Source organism: Camelus dromedarius, chromosome 12 (genome assembly GCF_036321535.1).
Source record: "Camelus dromedarius isolate mCamDro1 chromosome 12, mCamDro1.pat, whole genome shotgun sequence".
Lineage (NCBI taxonomy): Eukaryota > Metazoa > Chordata > Mammalia > Artiodactyla > Camelidae > Camelus > Camelus dromedarius.
The window spans coordinates 27,080,824-27,107,122 of NC_087447.1; the positions used below are offsets into that span (position 1 = coordinate 27,080,824).

General features: G+C 40.0%; 1 protein-coding gene and 1 long non-coding RNA gene across 4 annotated transcripts in view; one reads left to right on the forward strand and one right to left on the reverse strand.

The window, feature by feature from the left end:
- Positions 1-26,299, forward strand: part of LOC116155340 (uncharacterized) — a 471,009-nt gene that overhangs the window by 49,663 nt on the left and 395,047 nt on the right. The gene's annotated exons all lie outside the window — the stretch shown is intronic.
- Positions 9,434-13,424, reverse strand: FSHB (follicle stimulating hormone subunit beta). 2 transcript variants are annotated; one of them, XM_064491852.1, is made up of 3 exons: positions 13,404-13,424; positions 12,558-12,744; positions 9,434-11,021 (listed from the first exon to the last, which is right to left on the reverse strand). In XM_064491852.1, the coding sequence occupies exons 2-3, from the start codon at positions 12,714-12,716 to the stop codon at positions 10,791-10,793; spliced, it is 390 nt and encodes a 129-aa protein (XP_064347922.1). In that variant the 5' UTR covers positions 12,717-12,744; positions 13,404-13,424; the 3' UTR covers positions 9,434-10,790. The 2 variants fall into 2 exon arrangements, with proteins under 2 accessions (XP_064347922.1, XP_064347923.1); XM_064491853.1 differs by having other exon boundaries at positions 12,558-12,730; positions 13,404-13,420.

Consider the following 26,299-nt stretch of genomic DNA (forward strand, 5'->3'; position numbering starts at 1 on the left):
TTGTCCCGACTTTTATTTAAGAAAATAAAAAGGACATAAAACATGTTCAAGGCTGGATGAGAATGTAACATTTTGCCCAGAGGAAAATTAAATTGGGAAACAGCATTCTGCAGGTGCATATTAAGTGAACTGATGGGGAAAATGTAATTTAGGAGATGGTGAAATTGCATTTGAGTGGAGATGTACTCATCTCACAGTGCCTGTGTCTATCTAAAGATCATTTTCATTCCAGTTGCCTGCATGTGTTATGTACCGGCACTCCCCACTACATTTCTTTTGGGATCATCAAGAATAGATTACACAAGAATGATTTGCAGGTCAGTATACAATGAGGGGAAGTTTCCTGCACTGGACTAAACATAGGGCAAAAATAAAAATCATGAGCACAATGTTTCTTTTTCATTTTTAATCAGTTGATTTCTCACAATGTATTAGGCAGTAAAACAGGATGTTTAAAATTGGGGTTTCGAGACATCAAAATGTAATAGATTTTAGATGTCAGAATGAACCCTGACATAGATCATCCTTTAGGAATATCAGAGCAGATGGCCAAAAACTTCATGGAGAACTTCTGACCCTCATTAAAGAATTAAAAAAATGTAGATGGTTGTTTTTGTCAAACTCAAGTCTGTGTGTCTGAAGCACAGTGAGGCCAAACAAACTGAAACACTGGATTCTGGAGCAGACAAAGGCTTACTGAAGGGCCAACCAAGGAGAACAGGTAGCTAGTGCACCAAAGACCCAGACTCCCCACTGGTTTTCAGGGAATCACTCTTAAAGGTAACATAACATGGGACGAGGACTGCAGGGTGCATGAATTTCTTCTAACTGGTTGGTAGTGAGGTAACAGAGTGGTGTTCCAGGAATCTCAATCATCAGCCTTCTAGTTACAACCAGTCCGGGGTGTCATCATGTAGTTACCATTCTCCACCTGAGTGGGAGTCTTAGTTCTTGCAGAACAACTCAGAGATGTGTATCAGATTGTCATGTATATCCCTTGAGGAGGAACAAAGACATTTTTATGGTTGAACTATTGTTTCTTGACTGCTTTTCATTTGTTTCTGCACTCCCTTACTTCCTTAATTAACAACTGCTTGAATCTGCTGTTTGGAACTCAGGGAAGGCCTACAGACTAAAGCCTTTTTTCACAAACAAGAAATGGGGGAACATGGAAGGGCTTTTGTACCTGGGAGGGCCCCTCAGGGCCCTGCTAGGTTTCAGTTAGAAATGAAAAGAATTTACAATGAAGAATACTTTGGAGAAATTCCCACTATATCCCCTGTTGTTAAGGAGGTAAAATAGAGAGGGACCCTCTCCTCACTTCAAGTTAAAGGATGGGAGGCTTCAATGTAACCATTCAGAGAACTTGATACACATTCCCTAGAGTTGGTGGATGCAGTGACTGATTCTGACTTGTGCCTGAGAAAGTTGTAAGTTCAGAAGCTGACCAAAGCTTCCCTTGGCTTCAATGTAGAGGGCTGGATCTGGAAAGGAATTACTTTTCTCTCCAATACTGGGCCAATGATTCAAGAATTCTGGGATCTGAATGGGAAACTCACTTCAAGAATGTCTATTTAATAAGGGATCCTGCTTAAGAGGGTTTTTGCCAGAGGCTAGAGGTATAGTGTTGGGTGAAGGAACTGAGGGGGATCATGAAAGGCCTGCCTATGGAGTGGTAGTACCCATATTGAGGGAATTGTGGTGTGGGATGGTGTGTCTGAGACAGAAGGGAAGAGGGCAGGGAACAACCATTGAAAGAATGACACAGCAATTGAGGAGAGGACATAAACTGGTTAGAACCAACTTGGCTCAGGATGGCAGAAGATTCGACTTCCAGTAGACCTTGAGCCTCATTATAGGCTCATTGTAATAAATTAGCATGCTAAATGACACATCCACAGGCCCCATGACAATTCCCAGGCTGACCATAAAAGGCCAAATAGTGGGTGGAGGCCCAATTCCTAGAAATCCCTGCCCCTTCCTGAAAAATGTTGGAATCATCCTCCCACTTGTTAGCATATTTAATTACCCAGCCCATGAAAACTAACCACCCCCACATCTCAAGGCCACCTCTTGCCTTCTAAGATGGCCTGCACTCTGTCTGTGGGGTGTGTATCTCCTTGAATAAATCTACTTTTACTTTACTATGGCTCGCTCTTGAACTCTTCCACGTGCGAGACAAGAACTTATTTTCTATCCGTGTGAACAGAGGCACCTCTGAAGAACACAGACATTTGCTCAGGAAAGAGTCAGCTTCAAGTGGTTGCTGGGTCCTAAGAGTATGCAATCATCTTTTTTGTCCTTCCTGTTTTCCCTATGACTCTACATTCCAATCCAGAGGGGCCAGCAGCCTGTGGGTAGGGAATGCAAATCCCAGATGGAGAGAGAGAGTTAAGAATCATGCTCCAAGGATAGGAAAAGTTTAATATCAACTCCTTTAAAGTTTTTGTTACTAACCAGAACTGGAGATTTCGGGTTACTGTTGTGTTAGTGAAGTAATAATGAAGATTTTATTACTCGGGAGTGGCCAGTGATGCTCTGTAGCCTGATCAGTTTTCACGCTGTGGCAGAGGAAGGACAGCTGCCTCTGAGCAAATGCAAAAGGATGGGGGTACAATATAAAGTTACTTTTAGGATTACACCCCATAAATCCTGCTTGTTTGGTGTACTGATGACAGTAGCCTATAACATTCATACTTAAGGCCAGTGTACAGAAAATAGACTGAATTCAGATCAATATGCCTATCTTCAAAAGGATGAATCTTTTTTTTTTTTTTTCAAATGCAGAACAACTACTTAGATCTTTTCAATGCCATTAAGATTGTTGGGTCTGACTTCAGAAAAATATTTATTTGAAATACAGCAATCAATGTGCCTGTTCTGTTCAACTTCCCCTTCTAGATTAAACTGCCTTTTTACTTCCCCCTTGCTCAAGAGAATAGCATCAGGCTGTTCTTTGCTGATGGGAGACCACAGGAGGGACAAAGGTTGTATCCTGCTTCCAAAGGCAGCCTGCTTCTAGGGTTTTCAGATGCCTGCTATTGGGGTACCCAGTAAGCTTCATCATAGCCTTGTGTGAGGAGTCTACCCAAACAGAGATGATAACATTTGAGCCAGTCAGGTCCTTTCTCTTGGGAATTTAAGCTGAGAGACTCAAAGAGAAGTTCTGTTGGATGTTGGGTGCCGTGTTGCAATGAGCCCATGATTAACAACCACATCCATCCAGAGGATGTTGGAGCTGCTATGCAGAGGGAAAGACATACTAGAAATGAGCCTTGGGGGCCCTTGAGCAAGAATGTCTGCCTTGATCCCTTTAGGTCTTCATGTTTTAGTTCCATTTCTGTGAACATCCTTACAATAGAACCTTCCTTTCCTGTCAAAGAAACTTGATGGGGTCTGTCCTTTGCCGACAAAGAAGCTCTGGCTGGAGGAATGTGGTAAACTTGACCCGATAGTGCCGAGTTCCTTGCACACTCATCATGTAGCCACATCTTCAGTGCTCGCTTGTATCTCAGCTCTTGTGTGATGGGCCTTGGTCTTTCTGCTTTTTTAAGGGCAGCTGACTTCCTAAATGCAATATCTATTATTTCAGTTGGTTCTGAATGTTTGTTTATTATTTCCATCTTTTAATGTGAACTGATTGTCTAAATACCTGTGTCTTCACATGGGCCTACAGACCATGTTCTGTATACAGGCTTTAAATATGATCATTACATATATATATTACTTCAAAATGGCTCAGATTGTTTTGTTATTATTGATGTTATTTGCTGATCTTTTCAGCCTCTATACTGGAGATTGAGAAAGAAATGCTAATGGAGTAAAGACATTTTGCTCTAGATTTTGAAAAATTATATTAAGATGGAAATAAATATACTCTACATATGGGAGCCTTTGAAGACTTATTGCTTCGTAACCCCAGTTCTTTTCCTAGCTCCTGTGTTCTTCATCACTCTCCCTGGTCCTAATCTTTCACATTTGGTCTAACCAATATTACTTCTCCCTCAGTCTCACCCACTGTTTCCCCCAGAGTGGGTTGAGGCTTCGAATTAATCCCATTTGAAAGGCAACATTTTATCCTAGTGCAAGGTGAGTTCTTGGATTTATTAAAACCTCATCAGTGAACTGAGGGTCGAATTTTAAGTTCTAGCCAATGCCAAGAAGGCTACTTCTATGTGTACTCCCCTAAAATACCTTTGCAGTGAAGCCTGTGGAGAAACAGTGGAACATAGTAGAAAGCACGCAGGCCTTGAAGTCGTGAGAACTTCCTGAATTCTGTATTCCCCATTTAATAGCTCTCTGATCATACTGCCTCAGGGAAAGGAACTTTACCAAGGGAACAGGCAGGAGGCACTAGCTTGACTTATTGCATAGGATCTTTCACTAGTCAGTTGGGCTCTTCAATGTCATTCCCTGAATCCACTTTCAGACTGAAAGACAAAGGAAGTTCCAACATTTAGGAAAATTACACACACAGGAACACATAATCAGGATCAAAGTTAAAGTACTAATAAACAAGTCTGTTTTTATTTTTTGACCAGAAGCTGGTGATCTCTGGTATATATGGCAATATTAAATAACTGATTTTGTGCTTGTTTCACGTGACTTGGTATGAAACATTGTATTGTTCCTTGAACACTGTGGATTCCTGTTTGTTAAGGTAGCATTACCCGCTATAACCTAAACCCTTAAGTCTCAGTTACTTAACACAAGAGAAGTTTATCCTTGCTGACATTAAGGCCTCTCAGAGGGAGCAGATACATGGGTTTTTGTGGGTCCTCTGGTTATTCAGGGATCCAGGCTGATGGATAGTCTGCAGTCTTGTATATGGGGCTTCCATACTTGCTTTAAGCATCAACAAACACTCAGCCATCTAAGAGGGGAAGAGAGTATGATTCACCTGTGGGAGGGTTTTATGAGCCAGACCTAGAAATAGTGCATATCATTTCTGATAACCTTCCATTGCTGGGATTTAATTACATCATCAAACCTTTCTACAGGTGCATCTGGGAAAAGTAGATTATATTTGTCCCCAGGAAGAATAGAGAAAGGGGTTTGGTGAACACATAATAATCTCTGTCACAGTACAAATGTCTGAGAACAAATGTAGTTTCATCTATCTTCCTCATGTAGAACCACTTTCTTTCCTCTCCAAAGATCTCATCTATCTCTAGATCCAATTCTCCATTTTCCAGGTATGGCTTCTTATGGGCTGGCAACCCATGAACTAAAAGGACAAGTTATCTTTTTGGTCCCTCTTCATCTAGTATCCAGTGGTGAAGTTGGGACACTTCCACCCGATAACACTATTCACAATGGCACTTCCATTCATAAAAAGAAAGACTGGGAGACACAGCTCACTGGATTAAGCAATGATCAAACCCTACTGGGCAAGTTCTATGAAATCCTTCTTAGCAGTGGAGGAAGTTCCTTAATTAGATGATGATTCTTCTGGAGGAGTATTCTTTCCTTGCCCATTGTTCTCCATATCTCCTGGCTCCATCCTGTAGAAGCTTTTTCCATATCCATTATCCTCCAAAGCCACATTTGAAGTAGGTATTGGACAGTTGTCATCCTTGGGGTTGTACAGATTTCATAACCTACTTCCTGCTTGTCAAGTTTGGGGGCCCAGAAGTTGTTCAAAGAATCAGACAATTTTATTCTGGCCTCTTGTTTGTGGTTATTAATTTATTTAATTACTTAAAAATTTTTTTAAAAACAACTTATGGAAACAAATCAAATAACCTAGAAGAAATGGACAAGTTTCTGGAAACATACAGTCTACCAAGACTGAATCAAGAAGAAATTGACCACTTGAACAAACCAATCACTAGAGATGAAATAGAATTAGCAATAAAAAACCTCCCTGCAAACAAAAGTCCAGGACCAGATGGCTTCACTGAGGAATTCTACCAAACATACAGAGAACTCATACTAGTCCTTCTCAAACTCTTCCAGAAGACTGAAAAAGAAGGAGTACTCCCAAACTCATTCTGTGAAGCCACCATCACTGTGATACCAAAACCAGACAAAGACACTACCCCTCCCCAATTTTTTTTTTTAACAGAGATACTGGGGATTGAACCCTGGATCTCATGCATGCTAAACATGTGCTCTACCATTGAGCTAAACACACCCCCACTAATATAGTCTTTAATCTGGCAGTCAGCTTCCTCAAAAATTTTCATTTAGTTCCTGGTGCCTATAAACTCATCTTTTCTTAAGCATGATTCTTTTCTTAAACATGATTTTCAATCTTGATGTATATATTTTTGCTTCCTCACAATTTAATGGTTCCACCATGATACCATTTGAGATAAAAGACCTGGGTGGGAAGGCCACACTCTAAAACTATCTTTGCCTCAGGGCTGCATCTTAATGACTGTTCCTCAAATTTATCTTCTCTTTTACTATTTAGGATCTAGAAGCTGTAGGCTTTGATATACCATCAAGGCTCCAAATTCCTGAACTTTCTCCATTTCCTTTTATGTCTCTTTGCAAACAGGCCATCTCTTTAATAACTAGAAAGTAAATTCCTAACCCAATTAACATTCAGACTCTTTGCAGATCTTTCCCTTAGAGTGTGAGTTGACAAACTTTTTCTATAAAGACCTAGATTGTAAATATTTTAGACTTTGTGGACTGTACCGTCTTGTCATAACTATTGAATCCTGCTCTTGTAGTGAAGAAACAACCTTAGACAATATGTAAACAAGTGGGTGTGGCTGTGTTCCAATAAACTTTATTTTAAAAAAGAGGGCCAGATTTGGCATCTGGGTCATATTTTGCTGACCTCCAAGCTAAAGGTTCAGTAAGCATGTGGTTGTTCTTCATGTTTTCACAGGTGAAATTTTTGCTCTGATTATCACTTTTATTGTGTTGCATAACCACTGAGCGGGTGCCACATATGCTAAGTTTTTTGTTAATGTAGCCCTCCACTTCCAGTACCAATTAATGTATTAATTAAAATAATGCAATTTTTTTCCTAGCAGGTAAACCCACAAATGTCAGCAACTTAACCCAGAAGTCAAGTCCACCCAGTTTGCTATAAAGGGTTGTTGATGTTGAGGCACACAGTTCCCTACAGACATTCAAGAATCTAGGCTGATGATAGCTTTGCTATCACCAGCACAAAGCTTTCAAGACCACCATGGGTGTTGACTTGCAACTGATAGAGGAAGAGAATGGAAATCACTTATGAGAGGATTTTGTGGGCCAGGTTTGGAAATATTTCATAGTACTTCTGCTCCCATTCCACTGGCTGGAACATGGATATACCTGATTATGAGGAAAGCTAGGAAATGTAGTCCAGCTTTACAGCCAGGAAGAAATAGGCACCAATCTTGGTGAGCACACTGAATTCATCACCCCAGTTCCTAAATGAATGTTAATGACTGAGGCTTTCCACACTAGCTTTGTGACTTTAGGTTCAGGGCCCATTTCATCTTTCTTGTAATAGACACAAAATTAGAATTAAAAGTACAAAGCACATAAGAATGCCTTGTTAGTTTCAACTAGCAAACTCTTTACATGTCTACAAGAATATTATAAACACCTGTATTGCCCTTTCCCAGATTTGTATTAATGTTGTACCGTATTCAAGACTCAGATTTATTTTATAATATAAACATTACAGATATAGATTGAGGCTCCCTAAGCATTTCCATTCCTCTTTCTTTTTCCTCACTATCATGAATCCATTGTTTATTAATTTTATGTACTGGAATCTTTTTTTTTTTTTTTAATCCCTTATAATTCAGTACTGCTGTCTTACTGACTCGTTTACGGTCACAGTCAGCCAAGTCTCTTGTGGGATGAAAGGAATGGTATTCTGGTTAAACCATGTCAGGAGTGGAAGGCACAGAGTCCTCCCTTAGCCCTTACAGCTAGTCTCCAGGTACAGCAGCCTCTTGGGGAAGAGGTAGATACGAAGTTGGAGGTAATCACGGGTCAGATTGACAGGCCTCATGTGTCGGCTAAGGATTAGAATTTCATCCTCTTGAAAACAGTAGGGAATCCTATTATTAGATGGTCACAGTGGTGGTTTAGAAGGATAATTCTTGTTGCTGTATGAATTCTGTCCAGAGCTAAGAGAGACCCTTTCTATAGTGCTGGGCAGAGATAGTATGAGCTTCAGCTAAAGTGGTGGCCGGTGGAGAAGAGCCTTTTCTTGGCAGGAGCCTGGAGGGCTCACAAGTTTTCTTTTCTTGCTGCTTTAGAAAGGATTGCACTCCAGTTTGGCATGGGGGTGCCTCAAGCAAAAACTGCTGCTGCTTCCTAGCATTTTGACCTTGACCTTTTTTAGCTAAAGTGGTAGAGAGGTTGACTTGGTAGCCATAGGAGAGCTGGGCTAAAATCTGGGAAGCCTGCCTGCCATAAACAGTCTTTGTGATCTTGGGTGGGTCACGTAACATCCTTGGGCTTCGGTTTTTCCATCTCAGAAATCCAAGAGAAATGAACTAGAGTCTCTCCAGTGTCCCCATCCACTCTGTGATTCTCTCTTTGCTTTTTTCCTCCACTACATCAGAAAATGATTTCAAAACATGACAGGAAATTTAAATGTGGGTTCATCACCAGCTGTGGGTTCTGGACGGCAGAAGTCCCACCGAGACAGAATGAATTACTCGAGACTTTGTGGAAAAAGTCAAGAGAGCGAGAGGGAGTTGGGAGCCAACTCCACAAACCTCTCAAATGCTCCCATATTTATTGTGTACAATCAAAGGAGAAATCACTAACAGTTGTGTGATGGAATGCAGGAATTTAGGGAAAGACAGGGTGGAATCGAGATTGTAGAGTCTGGCTCAAGGTCAGAAGACCCTTTATGTTTTGGTAAATCATGTTCTTGTTGGCACCAGCGAGCCTTACAGCTTATCAGGGCGGAACGTATGAGAAGCAGCTGCTTAACAACATTTTTCTTGGACTCAGGCGGTTGTGCCTGTCTTAGGTTGCCCCACTCTGGGGATCTTACCCATCATTGGCTAACCAGCCTTCTCACGTCTGAGTCTGCAGCTTTTTATAACTTGTTTACCATTCCAGCCCAAGACTTGTTCCTTTGGTCCCACAATCAGGGGCCTACAGTTTATCTTTAGGGAAGTCATGGGAAGAGGGGAGCAAGATACATTCTTACAGATATGTTAAAGCAGACCACCAGCCCAGCCAGTTCCTTGTTTTGGGGATAGAAGACTATCTAACAGCAGACACGCCCAGCGTTTATAGCCGAGGGCCTGGGTTGTTGCTTTGCAATGAGCAGAGTGCTATCTAAAACCTCGACTATGCAAGCAAGGCAGTTACTAAGCACATTTGCTCTTCTTTAAGGAGACAAGCGGCTGGGGTCTGTTACAATTTGTTAACCCAATCATGGGCTCCCACATTTAAATAAGGAAATAATTTTAGAAATGGAACAAAATTAATTTTAATATTTCCAAAGGTCAGGACAGACAGATAAATATTACAGAAGGACTTGAAATTTTTGGTGACATTCTTTCTACTAATATTATAAACATACAGACATTCTAGTCATCTGCTTGTATGTGAAAAAAATCCAAATCCGTAAGTCTGGTGGCTAGCATCTTTATTAAAAAAATAAGATTTAAATAAATTAGTTAAACAACATGAGTATGAAACAAGTATATTATTAAGAGAAATCTTGAAATCAACTCATGAAATAATTACAATATTTACCCTCTTGAAAGAAACAGATTTGAGAGAATATGGACAGACAAAAGAGAAGACTGATGCATGCAGAGAGGATTCTAGAAAACAGCCGTTAGCTGTTTTGTTTTTTTCCTCATGGCTAATTCATTCTAAAAGAGCTATTTCTTTACACAAATGTATTTGTAGATAAGGTAAATGCACTTATAAAGTTGCCAAAATTCCTTTCAAACCTACTTTCAAATCTACATCTCTCCAAAGGAGTAGATCCCAGCCTGGAGGGCAGGACCATATAATTTTTCTTACTTCCCAAAGGGAGTTTTGCAGGAGCATGATAGCATTTGTTCAATTTATTTCGATAGTGGAATAGATGGGGGTAATTTCCACAAGCTGACATTAACATTTCTTGCTTTCACCCTTAACTAAAGGAAGGGGTTGGCAGTAATAGCTTGGAAGTCCTGAGCTCAGTAACCTCCACCTGATCCATTCGGAGAGAGGCATCCTGTCTCTATCCTCCACATGCCGGAGGTGATACTGGAACCAATGCTCCACTTCCAAGGACTCACTGGCACTGCTGAGAGCAGCTTCATCAGATAGCCTCAAACATCCTCTTTCTGTATTTTCCTACCCTCTACCGTTCTGATCTTACTTTCCTTAAGGAAACCAATGCTGAGTTTCTTACTAAGTTCTACACATGGTGCTAGGCATTGAGGCACAGTCATGAAGAAGATGCTGGCCCTGCTCTTCAGGGCTCTGAGTCTAGCAGGAGAATGCTGCGTTGAGTACTTTTACCCACTCTTAGCTCACTTCCTTCATCTGGGCCAGTATCCCTGTCTCTAAGAGGAAGGGATTGTCTGAGAGGATTTCTTAGATTATTAGATGTGAAAGCACCCACGTGTCTGTAAGTTAATTAAGACTGAATAAAACTTATGGAACCAGACCTAGAACACAGGGTTGAGTAGTGACAGGCCCCAGGCCCCAGCACTCTCCATTCCTGGAGCTCCCCCTCTGCCGGAGAACAGGGGTCAGTGGGGTCTCCCACGGTGGTCTGCAGCCTGGGCACATTGTACACACACAGACTTCTTGGATATCTTGGTCCTTCAGGACAAGGGTGGGCAACTCAAAATGTCCACTGTACTTTATTCTTTCATTTCACTGAAGGAGCAGTAGCTGGGCCCCAGGCCTCGTACGGTGCAGTCAGTGCTGTCACTGTCACACTTGCCACAGTGACATTCAGTGGCTACTGGGTACGTATACAGGGAGTCTGCATGGTGAGCACAGCCGGGCACCTTCACCGTCTCGTACACCAGCTCCTTGAAAGTGCATGTTTTCTGAATGTTGGGCCTGGCTGGGTCCTTGTACACCAGATCCTGAGTGTTTTAGGAAGGAGAGAGTTAGGTTACGGTATTCTGCAGGTTTCTGTTTAGCTTAATCAAAATGAGGCAGGGATTGAACGCTGCTTGCTCTAACATTTACCCGCTAAAGCTCACTTATGGAATTCCTAACCGAGGAAACATGACCTCATAAATGATCTATGTGCCATACCATGCTTCCTGATTGTTCTGGAAATCTTACAGAAAATATGTTATTCCTTTTCCTACTCCTTATGTCTATGTCAAAATATTATTTCTTCAACTCTAGAGAAACTTGAATTTCAATATAGAGAAACGATGAAAAGGGAAATATAGCAGACATTTTAATCTGACTTTTTGTACTTAGTTGAAAGCCATATTAATGACAGCTTGAACCATGAAACACTGAAGTTTAATTTCTCAGAAAAAAATTTTCAAACACACTGTCCCTGGGTGTTTATAAAAAGTCAAAAAATAAATACATAATGTGAAATGTTAGTCCTTAGCATGACTATGAAGGCTTATGGCAGATTGTAAATATTCCACTGTTTTGTAGACATCTTCCCCCCTTATATGCTGTATGTTTTGCAAGGCTCTCAGTTTCAAACGGTTTGCATATAAGAACTTTAATCCTGGCAGAATAGGTTTGTTCTAACACTTTCTAGTAAAAAAAATATATATATATGTGTATATTTGCACTGAGAGAAGAAATTGACACTTCTGTTTATTTCAGTGTCATGCCGCCAAGTCTACGTCCTGAGAAGGTGCAGTAAGTGGAGTTTGATCAGACTCATTTACCACCTGATCAAGTATACTTCATTAAAAAGTTGCTGTTTTCAGGGTCAGTTTATAGAATGAAATTCTGCATAGGTAGCTGTAGGGGAAAAAAAAAAGTAGAAACTGCCTCTTGGATTAATTTAGAGAAGCTGTCTGAATACAAACTGGTGGTTTTATGTCTCTGTACCTTGGTTTTCTCAACAGTACAAAGAAGTGAGTGGGTTTGCTGATTCAGTTTGATTCCAGCCGTCTGCACGGATCGATTGTGTTCTCAGCCTGCTTGTTGGCCTTTGTATTCAGGCGGGCCAACAAGACAATTTTTATAAAGTGGCTGTGTTTTTATGTAGCTTGCAAATATATTTTGGTACTTTCTCTATTGCAAAGATACGGCTTCGATTGCTGAATTGGTTTTGGGAGAATATTGTAGATCTTTTATTAAATAGATGTAAGTTTACGTGTTTATCTCTCTGTAAAATCTAGTATAGAACTATTTTTTTTTAAATGAAAAATTAAATAAAATTTGAAAAATAGAGTTGTCATATTACCAAATTGATCAGATCAAATCTGAGGCTTCCCTAAATTTACCCTAATCAAATCCAAATCCAAACATTTAACTGATATCCTAGTAAATAACCCCAATCATAAAACAGGCAGTGTTGGCTAAGGGGCTCATGGCTATTCCTTGGGAAACTTAAAATATTGATAAAGTGGGAATTCACACAGCCTGCCTCACACAGACCCTCAGCACCCTCACTTCCAGCAAAGCAAAGTACTCACCCGGGTATAGCAGTAGCCCGCACACCACGTGGTGTTTATGCTTATGCAGAAGCCGCATTCCTCTTTCTCCACCGTGATGGTGATGTTGGTCAGCTCACAGCTATTGCAGCAGATTGCTTTCCAGCAACAGAAGAGGAAGCAAAAGTGGAGTGACTTCATCCTGGCCTGGGAAGCTAACAATTAAAGCCTGTGAGAAACCGAAAAACTAAAGAATTACCATTGTTACCTAAGTTGACCAAACCAAAAATAATTGGTCTGCCCATCCTGTGCAGCCACATTTTGCTCCAGCAATCTTTTTTCCTTTCTTTCTTTACTTCTTTGTTTCTTGAACAAACATGTCTTCTTATTCTCCTCCTCAATTTTTTTTTGTCAAAGTAGAAAACTATTATAGATTAAAACTCCAGATTTAAGCAGAGCAACGTTTAAAGATTAAATTATTACTACTGACTTTCTTAAAGTGATTACTTTGAAGCAAGTAATTGCGATCCTCATATCTGTCCATTCATTATCATTTTAAAGACTAGTTTTATTTAAAAAGAAGAAGGAACGTCTATACTACAAAGTTAGTTCATTTTTAGGATCTCATAAATATTATCATTTGCTTTTGCCCCCCTTTGTTTAAAATAAAACTATTTCGGACACCAGGCGAACTGGCCTATAGAAAGACAATTGCTTGCTGACAGTGATTACAGTATATTAACCATATTTAAGAAGCTAGGTTCACAAGCACAAATTCCCTACACAATAGAAGTTGAAAAGCTCTAGGTTTGTTCTCCAGATCCTGAAAAATTTGTAAATTTCAGAAGTAACAGTCACCACTTGATAACTAAGGGTGCTGAGACTCACCTGTGGTCTGCTGCCTTGTCTGGGGAAAGCTGTAGGCTGAGTCTAGTCTCAGTTCACCTTTTATACACAATCATGTGAAACTAACACCTGGTGGATTTGTTGGGTATTAGTAAGACCAGTGTTAGCCTGAAGCTTGCTGTAAGTGAATCAGTGTTTAGCTAGACAGGGAGATCAAGCCAAACTAAAGTAGTCTAAACACAGTAGATCAGGAAACATAATGTTACCAGAGATGATGATTTTGTGCAAATTAAATTTGATGTAGTAGAACACCCACTCCTTTATCTTGTCAAATTAAATCTGACTCTGTGTTTTTTGTTTGCAGCTTTAACTTGGGGAATTCGAGTCCTTTCCAAGTATTGCTTGGGCCTTGTTGAGGTGCATCAAAAAGATATGGTTAATAAATTACTCCGAGAGTAAATTGAAAGCTGTAAGGGAAGAAACAAATAGAGAGTCTTTCATGATGTGACTCCTATCTAAGTGTAGACTGTATTTTTCTTTACTTCCAACATCCAGATCCTCTAACCTCAAGTTTTCTTTGATGCTTTACTTGTAATTCTTTAAATGCTCTGCTGATTCATCTCTCTAAGTCCTTGCATGTGCAGTGTTTGTCCTGCCTGAAATGTCCTTGCTTCCTTCCTGGGTCCCCTACACTATTTCCACCCCTGGCAAATTTCTCAACCTTCAACACTCATCTGCCAGTGTTTAGGATGAGAGATAGAGGAGAGCTTTAATTCCCACCTTCTTTTTTGTAATCCTTTGTATGTCTCTGTTTCTCCCAGCAGACTATGAACTCCTTGGAGACTGGGATTGATTTGCTTAACAAATATTTTTAAATTAAGCAGTGTTGCTGGAGCAAAAACAAATGGTGGAAATATTAGGATACAATGTCAGAGATGTAACAGAAGTCTAATCATGTAGGATCTTTTAGACCAATGTAAAGACTTTGGTTTTTACTGTCTGTGAGAGGGGACTGATTAGAGGGTTTTCCAATCTTTTTTTTTTTAACATGATTTTTCTTTTTCAGTGGAGGACTGAGGATTGAACCCAGGACCTCGTGCATGCTAAGCATACGTTCTACCACTGAGCTCTTACCCATCCCCAATTATAGGGTTTTGAGTAGAGGAGTGATGTGATCTGGTTTAGGTCTGAAAGGATCCCTCTGTCTGCTGTGTTACTAATGCAGGAGCGGGAAAAGTAGGAACAGGAAGTCCTATTTGATGCTACTGCAGCTAGCTGGGTAAGAAATGATATTTGTTTAGACTATTGTGGTAGCAATGAAGGTAATGAGACATAATCTGATTCTGGATATATTTTGAAAATAGAGCCAACATAATTTTCTGATGGATGACTTGAGTGTGAGAGAAAGAAAAGTCAAGGATGACTCTGGTCCAGGCAACTTGAAGGATAAATTTGCTGTCAACTGAAATGGGACGGCTGTAGATATAGTAAGTTTGGGGGGAAGATAAGGGGTCCAGTATGGGTATGTTGAGCTTGAGGTAGCTTTAAGACATCCAAGTAGAATCTGTATGTTGGGACAAATAGATTAGCTGAAGGTATAAATTTGGGAGTTGTTGACATGAGCCTAGAAGAGATTACCAAGGGAGTAGGTGTAAATAGAGAAGATAAAAAGACCAAGAGTGGAGCCTGGTGTATTCAAACATTAAGAGGTCAAGAATAAGACGAAGTGTTTTTTGTTTGTTTGTTTGTTTGTTTTTCCCTTCCTTTATCCAAAGGAAATGGAGAAGGGTCATTGAGGAAAAAAAGGAATGGAGAGAATGTGGTGTCCCAGAGTCAAGTAAAGAGAGTGTATCAGGGGGAGACAGTGACAGCTGTACCAAATGCTGCCAACAGTTTAAGTGAGGAAATTGCACAATGCGTGTGACATCATCAGTGTCCTTGGTTAGAGAAATTCCTTTGGGGTGAGGGGAAACAGTACCCTGATGGGTGTGTCTTTAAGTGATTGGCAAGAGATGAATAGAAAAAGAGTTGAATATAGACAACTTTGTTTTTTTTTTCCCTAGAAATTTTGATGCAAAGAGGAGGAAAGAAATTGGTGATTTGGTAAAGTGGAAGTGGGGTAAAGGTAATTTTCTTTTGATTTTTATGTTTTAAGACGGAAGGAATAACTCTGTTTGTATGGTGATGCAGATGGTCGGGTAGAGAGTGAAAAATGATGTTGGAGGAGGAGAGGAGACTTTCTGCAGTGTTCTTAGGTACGTGTGAAGACATGGATTTTAGAGCACAAGTGGAGGGAATGGCTTTAGACAGAAGAATGGAGAGCTCATCCTGTATCAGGCAGGAGGCAGAGTTGTGGGTGCAGATGCTGCTGGCTGGGGAGGTGTGGTGAGTACGAAAGATGGTGGGTGTTAGGTACCGTGATGGGCTTTATGCAAACTCTCCTATGATTAATTTCATTTTCTCAGTAAAGTGGGAAGTAAGGCCATCATTTGCGAATGAGGATGGTGGATGAATTGCTGAAGAATGAGAGACAAAAAGATTTGAACTGTTGTCTGAGACTGGGAGAGGGAGTGAGTTATCAGTGAGTTAGGCATAGTAAAATTGCCTACCAGCCTTAAGGGCCCACTTGAGGTTTATGGTAAAAAATTTAACATGAAACCACTCAACATGGATGTGCATTTTCCTTTTGCCCAGTTTAATGGCAGGGGTTGAACTTGCCTGTCATCAGGCTCATCGGTGACAATTGGTTGGATTTATCCAGAGTTATGATTTTATCAAATGTGTGTGACAAAGATAAAAACTTAGCAAAGTACTGGGCACTACAAGTACTAATTCAGCATTTATGTAAGTGATCTCTGGAATGTAGTAGTTAGTTAAAATCTGTTAGTAATAGGCAAGTAAACATATTATCAAAGTTATAGGATGAATAAATTTCATATAATACATATTAAATGAAATATACTCATGATTCCTAGAAAACTATAAATCCTTTCAATTTTCCTAAAAGAATACTGACAATGTTATGACTATCAGTTATACCTTGCATTTGAAATTAACTTTCTATGTTATCTATGTGTGTTCACGAAGTACATGTATATGAATATATGTGAACTTATGTTTTAATGACTAATGTATATACAGTTGTATTAGCTCTTTACAAATTCAATTTAAAATATTAACAGCTTTTTAAAAATTGTGCTCCTACTATGCCCCAGGCACTTAACTAAACACTTTAAATACACAATCACATATAATCTTTACAACAACTTTCTAAAGGAGTTACTATTATTGCTCTTTGAAAGATGGGAAAACTGAGTATAAATGACTGACCCAAGACAATGGAACCTGTAAGCGCCGAGGCTGTGGTTCATATCTAGGTCTGTTTGTCTCCAAAGCAGAGAGCTACTCATCGAACCATACTGACATCAGTTGGTTATAATTCTCAACAATCCCGCTAGTTGGAAAGAGGCCAAGACAGAAGCCATCCAGAATTTGGGCAGATATTCCAAATGTCCATGTTTATACTTCCATCCACATTTAGGTCAGAGGTTCCCCCCATATAACCCTATTTTCCTTGGCCTGTCAAGAGGCCCCAAGACGTCTCTCCCAGTGTCAAGCCTCTTAGAGCCTAGTTTATCTGATTAGTGTATTTCCTAATTAGATGTTATTGTGTTCATACCTAGGTTGTTGAAATGTTTTATTGATGAAAATCTAGAGCTCTTATTCACCTTTGTATTCCCAGTACGAATAGAGTTTCTAATCCACAGTAGGCACTCATACACTTTTGTTGAACAAATTGAAACACAAATCACTCACAGTTTCACTTATGCTCTGCTGGTCGGTAGCCTGTTTGCTCTCTGATGCCTTCCTTGTTTTTACTCTGTTCTGCTGTCTGTTTTTGGGAGAAGGGACCTCTGCAGGCTGCCTTTCCCAAGCTGCAGTGTCAGCAGACTTTTGCCTCTGGGGAGGGAGATTGGAGAGTGAAAGGAAGGAAGGAGTCAGAGCAAAGCTCTGCACTCTTCTTGCCAGCAGCTGCACCTTCTCCCTGGGTCCATGTCGCATCAGATAGCTCCTCTCTTAGATCTCCCAGTTTTTGTGAGGAAAACCCTCTTGTGGCTTAAACTTCCGCTGGGTGGTCTCACCTTTTGGTTCTGGAAACCCTACTTGTGTCCTTCCAATCTAGAGGGTAAATGGGGCTTCCCATGGCTGCTGACCTTTGGGTTTCCCCTGTCTGGCTTCTCAGCAGCCCTAACACTTGGATAATGAATTCCCTGGATTAAGTTCCATCTGTTTTACATGTTAGGAGTGGCTTCTGTTTTCCTGGTTGGAAACTGACTGATAACCCACATCTTTGTTTCTAGCCCTCTATTACTGGGTTTTAGTACAGTAACATTAATCAACTCAATATTTAACAAAATGTTGAGCATTATTTAAGGAGACCCTATGTCAGATTCCCACTTCATTGGCTTGAAGCATCTCCCCACTTCCCAAAGTCACATGTATTACTTCTCTCTTCCTTGAGAGAAAAAAATTCTATTCCTTTGGCTGGAGATATGTCTCTCATCTCCTTTTCATCCAAGCCACTCCTACAAGCACTCCTACAAGATTCCATTTAGATGTAGCTTCTTCTAGGAGACATCCACTCATCCCACGTTACACAGTATTCAGTACTCACTCTCAGTCCAGTCCTTTCTGTTTTGTTTCCTTAGTTCCCAGTGCCCACCTCAGTGTTAACATTCATCACATTGCATTTTAAATGAACAGCAGACTTCTCTTGTGAATTCTGGTGAACCAATGTCCACAACTGTGTGAGCATCCCTAGAATTTCTACCTGTGCATATGCTCAATGACCTACATCCTTCCTTCATTTATAAAGATTTTTTTCCAAATCATTCCTTTATCTTTGGGCTTAAAAATAGGAAATTAAGCACCTGTGCTCGTATCTTGATAAATTACTTGCTCCTTCTATGGTCTGGTATCCTTTTCATCCTCTTCTTTTGCTCATGGGATAAATGTTTTGTAATGTAAATTAAACAAAATTGTTTAATGTATTTAATTTTGTTTTTAATTTAAATTTACCCATTTTAGTCATTTAAATTTATTTCCTTTATTTATATTACAAAGTAATAGATAACATATATGATGTGATAATTCTATGTAAAGTGCTAAATTTTTAGTAAGTTTTAACTTATCAAATTACCCAACAGTGGTATAGAGCTGCACTGTCCAATATGGTAGCCACCAACCACATGTGGCTGTTAAGCACTTAAAATGCAGCTAGTCTAAAGTAAGATGTACTGTAAGTGGAAAATACCCACTGGATTTCAAAGACAAAATAAAAGCTCATGTAAGCTGTCTCAATGATTTTTGTATTGATTACATTGAAATGACATTGTTTTGGATATATCAGGCTAAATAAAATGTTATTAAGTCAATTCACCTTTTTTTTTTTAACTTAAAAGTACTATTTTAAAATGTGGTTCCTAGAAAATTTAAAATTACATAAGTGGTTCACATTATATTTCTATTGGATAGCACTAGTATAGACCTTGCCAGCTAATTTTCAGAGATTACAAGACTTGTTCACTGGTCTAACGTCTGGTCCTTGTGCATTACACATTGCCAGGCAAGGTCAGTTGGTACAACCGTGAAAAATAATAAAGTGAAAGGCGCACTGGTTGCCGATGTCTATTAATGTGAAGACACAATAATGTACTTTGTGTTTTTCAGGGAAGAGGGCAGGAGGGTCAGTCTTCATATTAGCAGGTAAACTTGTTCTTATCTGCAGGGGCAGTCAGATGGAACTCTAGTTCATTTCATCAGATGAGACAGTACCATATTGTGAACAACAAACCAAAGTCCTAATGCTCATCTGTTGCATTTTCTTTTCCTCAGAGCGAGACAGAGCAAAATGTCACAGAGTTCTCCTGATAGGAGCTCTTTTAAAAGCAGAAATGACACTGAAAATATTCCATGATAGTGTTCCAGTAAGAAGTCAGTGCCTTTGGTATGGGTCAACTGACAATGCAAGAAGCTAAAAATATTTCCTAGGCTTTAAAGCAATTGTATCTTGCATAGAGTAAGCAATCAGTAAATACTTATGGATTTGATTTTTGTTTTGATGCTGGTTGTCAGGTTTCTAGAAACTAAAGCATAAAGCACTAAGAATGAGACGTACATCCACGTAACTAGCAGTATATTGATCCTTGATGTGGGATGTGCTGAAAGGATAATAATCCACGAGTGGGCCAGCAGTTATCCCTAACACAAAAATGGCAGATTCTAGTTGTTTTTACGTCTTTCTGTTTTAGGAAAGAGGATCTCTGCATACACACATATACATATAGACATACATAGAAAACACTGACATAACAGTTTATGATGTTTTCACAGCTTCCTTATGCTCATGTATGTCCTTTAAGGAAAGTATTATTGTCCTCATTTTACAGAGTGGAAATGTGTATTGAGCACTTACTTATACCAACTACTGTGCTAAATGCTTACATCAACAGCTTAATGAATTTCAGATTACTATTGCCTGTACATTATAAATGAAGAAATGAGGATCCGAGTGGTGCACTAAGATAAACAACATCACAGTAAATAAGTGGCAGAGCTTCAATCCTGGACCAGGCAAGAAGACTCCTGAGTCCCTGGTGTTCTTCCTTCAGGCACATAACTATTCGCTAGACAGATTGGACTAGTGGAGGAGAAGCACCCAGGGACTAAAAGACATTGTCACTGTTTTGCGTTAACTGTGTCTGCATGTTTTAATTTTGGAGAAGCCCCACTTGATTCTAGACAAGAGAGAACTAACAACTGGGGAGATTAGAAAAGCAGAAACTTAGAAAGAAGAGGAGGAAAAAGGTTTGGAAATTATACAATGAATCATTAATCCACGGAGTGTGTTAGAAAACTGGAATCTGAAACTGAGTCAATGCGTTAAAAAGCCAGGACACTAAACAACGAGTTAACTTTTACTGAACACATAAGTGCTAAAGTTTAGTGCTAAATATTTTATATGCACCATTTAAATTAATGTAATCATCACAGGAACCATATAATAAGTACTAGAATCATCCTCATTTTAGAGATGAAGAAACTGTGACATAAAGAGTTCAAATACTTTAACAAATCCATGTAGCTGGTAAGTTGGGGGAGCTGAAATTCAAACCCAAGCTGTCTGGTTCTAGGGCCTGTGTTTTTACCTGTTAGCACTGTTCTACTAGCCACTCTCATCAAAACACAACTCAGACTATCTTAGAATAAATACATGTGTACCTCTGTGTCCTATTGAATAAATTTTTATTTTTTCACTGTGTGTAAATAGAGGGAATTATGCTGGAAGACCAAGATATTATCTTACCTTCTACAGAAGAAGAAAGTTCTTTGAAATAGAATCTGTCATTCATAGAAAACATGAAGAAAAAATGAGGCAGGAAGCATTTCTTAAATAATCCAACCATCATTATGGCACAGAAAAATTGCCAAATCTTCTGTGTACTTGCCTATGTTATCTAGTTTATTTGTACTTAGATTGGGGCCATGTGACTAGTTCTGGCCAATGGGCTATGAGTAGAAGTGAAGTGGGCTGAGGCTCATGACTCTCCAGTGTTCTCTCTCCTTTCTGTGGGTACTACCCAGGCTTCCTCTTCTTGGTGATGCACCCAGAAGCTGACAGAGGCTCTGACAGCCTGTGTCCTTGGACTGATGGGTAGAGCACAGTCTCTTCTGACCCATGTTAGATAAACAGCACGGGAAAGAAATTAACCTTTGTTGTGCTACGTCATTGAGAATTTGAGGTTATTTTGTTACTGCGCCATAACCCAGCCTGTTCTGACTAATAAATCTCTACCAGGTTATCTGGAGGGCATAACAGTCGGCTTGACTTTGTGTGATGCTACACCACAGGAAGAGCGAAAAAACAGACATCGAAAGTCTGGAATGTGCTCTTACATGATTCTCAGAATTGCCTTTGCTTTTCCAAAACTTTCAATCCCCACCATTCAGTGTTCTCTTTCTTCCTCCAGCAGAGCAGAGTAAAACCATAGCATCTATATAAGTTACTTCTAACAAGACTCCCTTTACCTGAATCTGTTTCCTTTCTTGAAGGAGTTTAGAATTCCTAGGTGCTTTCCAGATGTTTCATCTCTCCACTACTTTTCAACAAACAACAGAAGCAACAACAGTGGCAGCGAAACTAAATCCTCCGGAAAATTATTAAAACACACCAGCTGATTTTATAAGTGCTCCACTTGTTCTAAATGGCCAGGCTAGCTTTCTTTGCAAACCAGATTGCTAGAACCTAGAATTTGCCTGAGGAATAATGTCTTCTGTTATGAAGGTCTAATCTCATATCTAATAATAACAATTAAGTATGGGTAGAAGGTTGAGAGACCAGGATGATGGTGTGAGTCTTCAAAAATACTGGCGATTTCTAGAGAATTTCCTTTTCTTTCTCAAGATACCAGTGACTGTCTGACTCACTTAGTATCAGACCACATACCTTTGTTCCCAGTCTTTGGCTCTCTTGACATCTATCTGCCACATTTCATTAAGAAACCTAAAAGGAGAATGGAGATAATCTGAATGAGAGACATATATGTCTAAAAAAGGCAAAAGATACTTTTTGCTTTAATTCTCCTTTGCCTCAAGAGTTATTTATATCACATTTAAAAAATTACTCTTACCTTTTTCTTCCAGTTTATTCTTAGTTAATCCTCGGAACAATCTTTTAAGGTGGCAGGACAGACATCACTGTTACAATAGTTCTTTGAATTAAACCACTGGGTGACTTACCTCTGCTTATATTGAGTGGCAGAATTTTGACTCATAGCTCAACTTTTTATAAAAACAGGGAATTTAAAGCATTCTATTTTAGGTGACTCCAGAGTTTATTTTTAGCACAGAAAAAGATAGTGATTTCAGGAGCACAATGTGACAGAGTCTTATGTTTGTCCCCTGATATACATTCTCTTTCTGTTCTCCCATGTGAATAGACTTTTTAGCTGGGCATATGGCTGCCCAGAACAAAGAGTAAAATGTCTGTTCCTTCCTTTGCAGCCAGGGATGGCCATGTTTTGAGCAAAAAGATACATAAATAGAATGTTGTACGGCAGCTTTCAGGAACTTCAGGAGACAGGTGGCAAGCAGCTTTTTCCCCTTTTTCTTTTTTTTGTTTTGTCCTTCCTGCATCTTGCTCCTTGTAATGTGGGCGTGTCATTTTGGACTAAGAGGACAAGGACCGCATTCTAGAGTTGGTGGTACAGTGACCTAGAAGCCTATGAGTTCCCAAGTGCTTTTCAGGGCAGAGCTGCCGGTCCAGCCCCAGACTACCTAACTTGAGAATTTTACATGAAAGGGAAAGCAGCCTCCCTCTTGTTTAGGCCACTGCTGTTTTGGGTCTCCATTACTTGAAGCTGAATGAATTTCACTGATGCATGGGGTCAAAGCTGTTGTCCTAGGGCAGAGCTCCCTTTCTTAGGTCCAATGCTTAGGGGTAAGTAGCTTTTATAAAATCTATGGAGGGCAGAGGATGCCTGTGGTACCTTAAGATGAACCTGAGATTGAGTCTTGGACTTAATTGTGGAAACATCAAAACTGGGCATGTTGCCATTTTAAAACCACGTATTATTGTCCTCTAAAAAGATTGAGATTTTGACTCATCTTTGGTGCAGAACTTTTTAGTTAGACAGATGTGTATGTGACATGAGGGATTTTCTGTTTCCATTTCCCGCACTCTTCTTCCTTCTAGGCACTGGTAGAAAAGGGGTCTTTTGGCCTAATGCATCAATGTGATGCTGTTAGAGACAAGAAAGGAATTCACTTGTACTTGCTCAGCTATAAAGAAGTTGAAAAATACAAACTGCAACTGTGGAGGAGCCATGAAAAAAGACATCAATGGCCTTGATCTGGGAGGGAGTTGGGAAACCAGCAGGCCAGGAGCAGAAGGGTAGGAAAGAGAAACTGGAGGGAGGTCAGGAAGGGAGAAGATTTGCAGACGCTCATCTGAGGCTGACTCAGTATGGATCAGAAGTGACCAGGACCAATGAAGAGATATTTGTATGACTCTCTACGTGTATTCCTGAGAGACTAATAAGATGTTTATTTCTAATAATACATTCATTCATGTTTATGTCTGCCCAATGCTGTGGATCATAGGAGGAGGGGTTACATAAAGCTAAATCTTTCTTATAAAATGGGCATGTTTGTAGAAGTGTGACTGGGGGACTAATTGGAAGGAAAATACCATGTTGGTAAAATGAGAACTTGAGGATATATATACACGAATACATATACACACACACTGTTCTGAGGGGGAAGAACTGTTGCGTATTGTTGGTGGAAGATGTGTGGGTTCTTGTTTGGGGACTTGCTCCAGGAAGATGAAAGAATTGTCTTCTTTGGGGCCTAAGTGAGAGTGTGTGCTATAGGGTCAGAGGGAGAGGCACATTTTCCTACCCAGCAGGGAAGCCAGCACCCCTCTCTCCCATCTTAGCAATGTCAGCAACAGCATCCTTGGCAAGAACTTTGGCATTCATATGACTGGCATCACCTGCAATGGGGACTGCTCTCAAGTCCTGGATAGGGGGAGCCAGAGCATGAGAGAGACATGGGTGAGAGAGAGGCATAGGGTGAAGGATGAAACTGGATGGCTGGTCCCTGGGCATGTGCGCCATCCCTTTGTGGACCTCCTAAAAAGTTGGGGACACTTTGGAGGGGGGTGAGGGTCAGGATTCTTCCTGAGATGGTGGGTAAGGGAGGAAGCAAAGATTCTTAAAAATCTGTGAATATGCGGAGTCATAAGGTAGTAGAATGAGGATTAATCAAAACAGTGGACTTAAGATTGTGCAGATAAAAGCACGATTTTTTCTGGTGCAAAGCTCAGAAAAAAGTGAGGACGCAGTGCCTAGTAAGAGCTCTGGTGTGAGTAGCTCTAAAGGGATGTGAGGGGGACTGACACAGTTGACAACTGTGCAGTTAGAGACTGACCTGACTTTATATGGAGACTAGTTATGTGCCAGCTAGCCAACTTAATGGATTGGTCCTGAGATCCATTTAAGGATTAGAATTCTGGGGACACTCTGAAAGGGTTATTCTTTTTAAAAACAAAAAGAAACTGGCTACAGCCAAAAAGAAACTGGCTGCAGCTTTAGATTTTAAAATATGAGATGGGATTTTTTTATAGCAAAAAAAAAAATCTCCCTTTGGCACCATGGTGTGTTTTTTTTTTATTCAGTATCAGTCCTTTTTCCATTCTTAGACCAGCATATTTCTCCCAATATACTAATAAAAGCCGTTTCCGTTCAGTTCTACCTCTGGCAGTTGCTTTTGATGTGCCATTTCTGCAGACACTACTATTTTAAATGGCACAAGCCTAAAAGAATAGTTAAAAAAAAAAAGATAGCGCTTTTGCGTGTGTGGGTTGAACATTTAAGGATTTTTAAAAAATGGGTTATAGGGCTTTTGAAGTGAGTGGAAAAAGCGTTCATTATGATCTTATATACCATTTTGGGAGACGACAGGCAGCTTAATTTTAATAAGCTAAGTTGACCCTAGAGTGATGAAAGACATAAAGGCCCATTTTGGTTTGTAACTCTAGCAGATAGGTCGTGAGCTAATAAGAGGGTGTTCATAGCATCGGAAAGTGCCTGGTTGTTGTTCGTGCAACACCCCTTCTGCCTCAGCACTCTTCCAGATATGCTAAAACAACCCCAGCTTCTCCAGCTTTCACACAAGAAGTTGTTTGAGAATTCTTATTGCTTCTGAAGAATCTTTCCCTTCCATATCGGAGGGACATTGATAGCAAATGGCTCTTAGTAGGCCATAATAGTAACAGTAAATACCAGTTGTCAAAGAATTTTCTTGTGGTTGTCAAAGTGGAAAATGACATCACAGACATCAAGGATGATCAATGAATATACTCAAGTTAACTCAGCACTCTGTAGTCGCAGGATAATATAAAGAAAACTTCATTCCATTGTGGTCTTTATCAGAGGTCAGCAGTCTTTCTCTGTAAAGGGCCAGGTAGTAAATATTTTAGGTTTTGTGGGTGTCAGTCCATTTGGGTTGATATAACAAAATATGACAAGCTGAGTAGCTTATAAGCATCAAATTTATTTCTCACAGTTTTGGAGGCTAGGAGTCCAAGACATCGTAGGTTTGGTGTCTGGTGAGAACCTGCTTCATAGACAGCTACCTCCTCACTGTATTCTCACATGGCAGAAGGGGTAAGAGCGCTCTCTCATGTCTCTTATAAGGGCACTAATCCCATGCCTGAGGGTTCCACCCTTATGACCTAAGCATCTCCTAAATGCCCCACCTCCTAAAACCATCACTCTGAGGATTAGGTTTCAACATGTGAATTTTATATAACAGACTAGTATAAGTGCCACCCAGCCAATTTAGTGGATTAGCCCTACACTAACCCACAAACGTTCAGCCCATAGCAGCAGGCCCTTTGGTTTCTGTTGCAGTGATTCAGCTCTGCGCCTGTAGGGAGGAAGCAGCCATGGATGATAAATAGGTGTGGATATGTTCCAAAGTTCCAGTGAAGTTTTATTTTTGAAAACTTGCAGTGTGTTGGATTTGTCCTGTGGGCGATGGTTTGCGGACTCCTGGTCTGTATTATCTGAGTTGAATTACATAGTGATGGAGAGCATCTAACAATGAAATTGTAAGCCAGTGGTTCTGGAAATGTCTCAGGGCCATTGGCATCAGCATCATCGGGAAACTTGTTAGAAATGCAAATTATTGTGCTTCGCGCTTGACCTACTAAATCAGAAAGTCTAGGGGGTAGGGGGCCCAGCAATATGTGTTTTAAACAGTCCTTTAGGTAATTCTGATGCACACGTGTTTGAGAACCACTGTTGTGGGCAAAGCTTTGGTTGCAAGAAATAAATCTACCCAAGCTAGCTCAAATAAATACCTTATTGAAA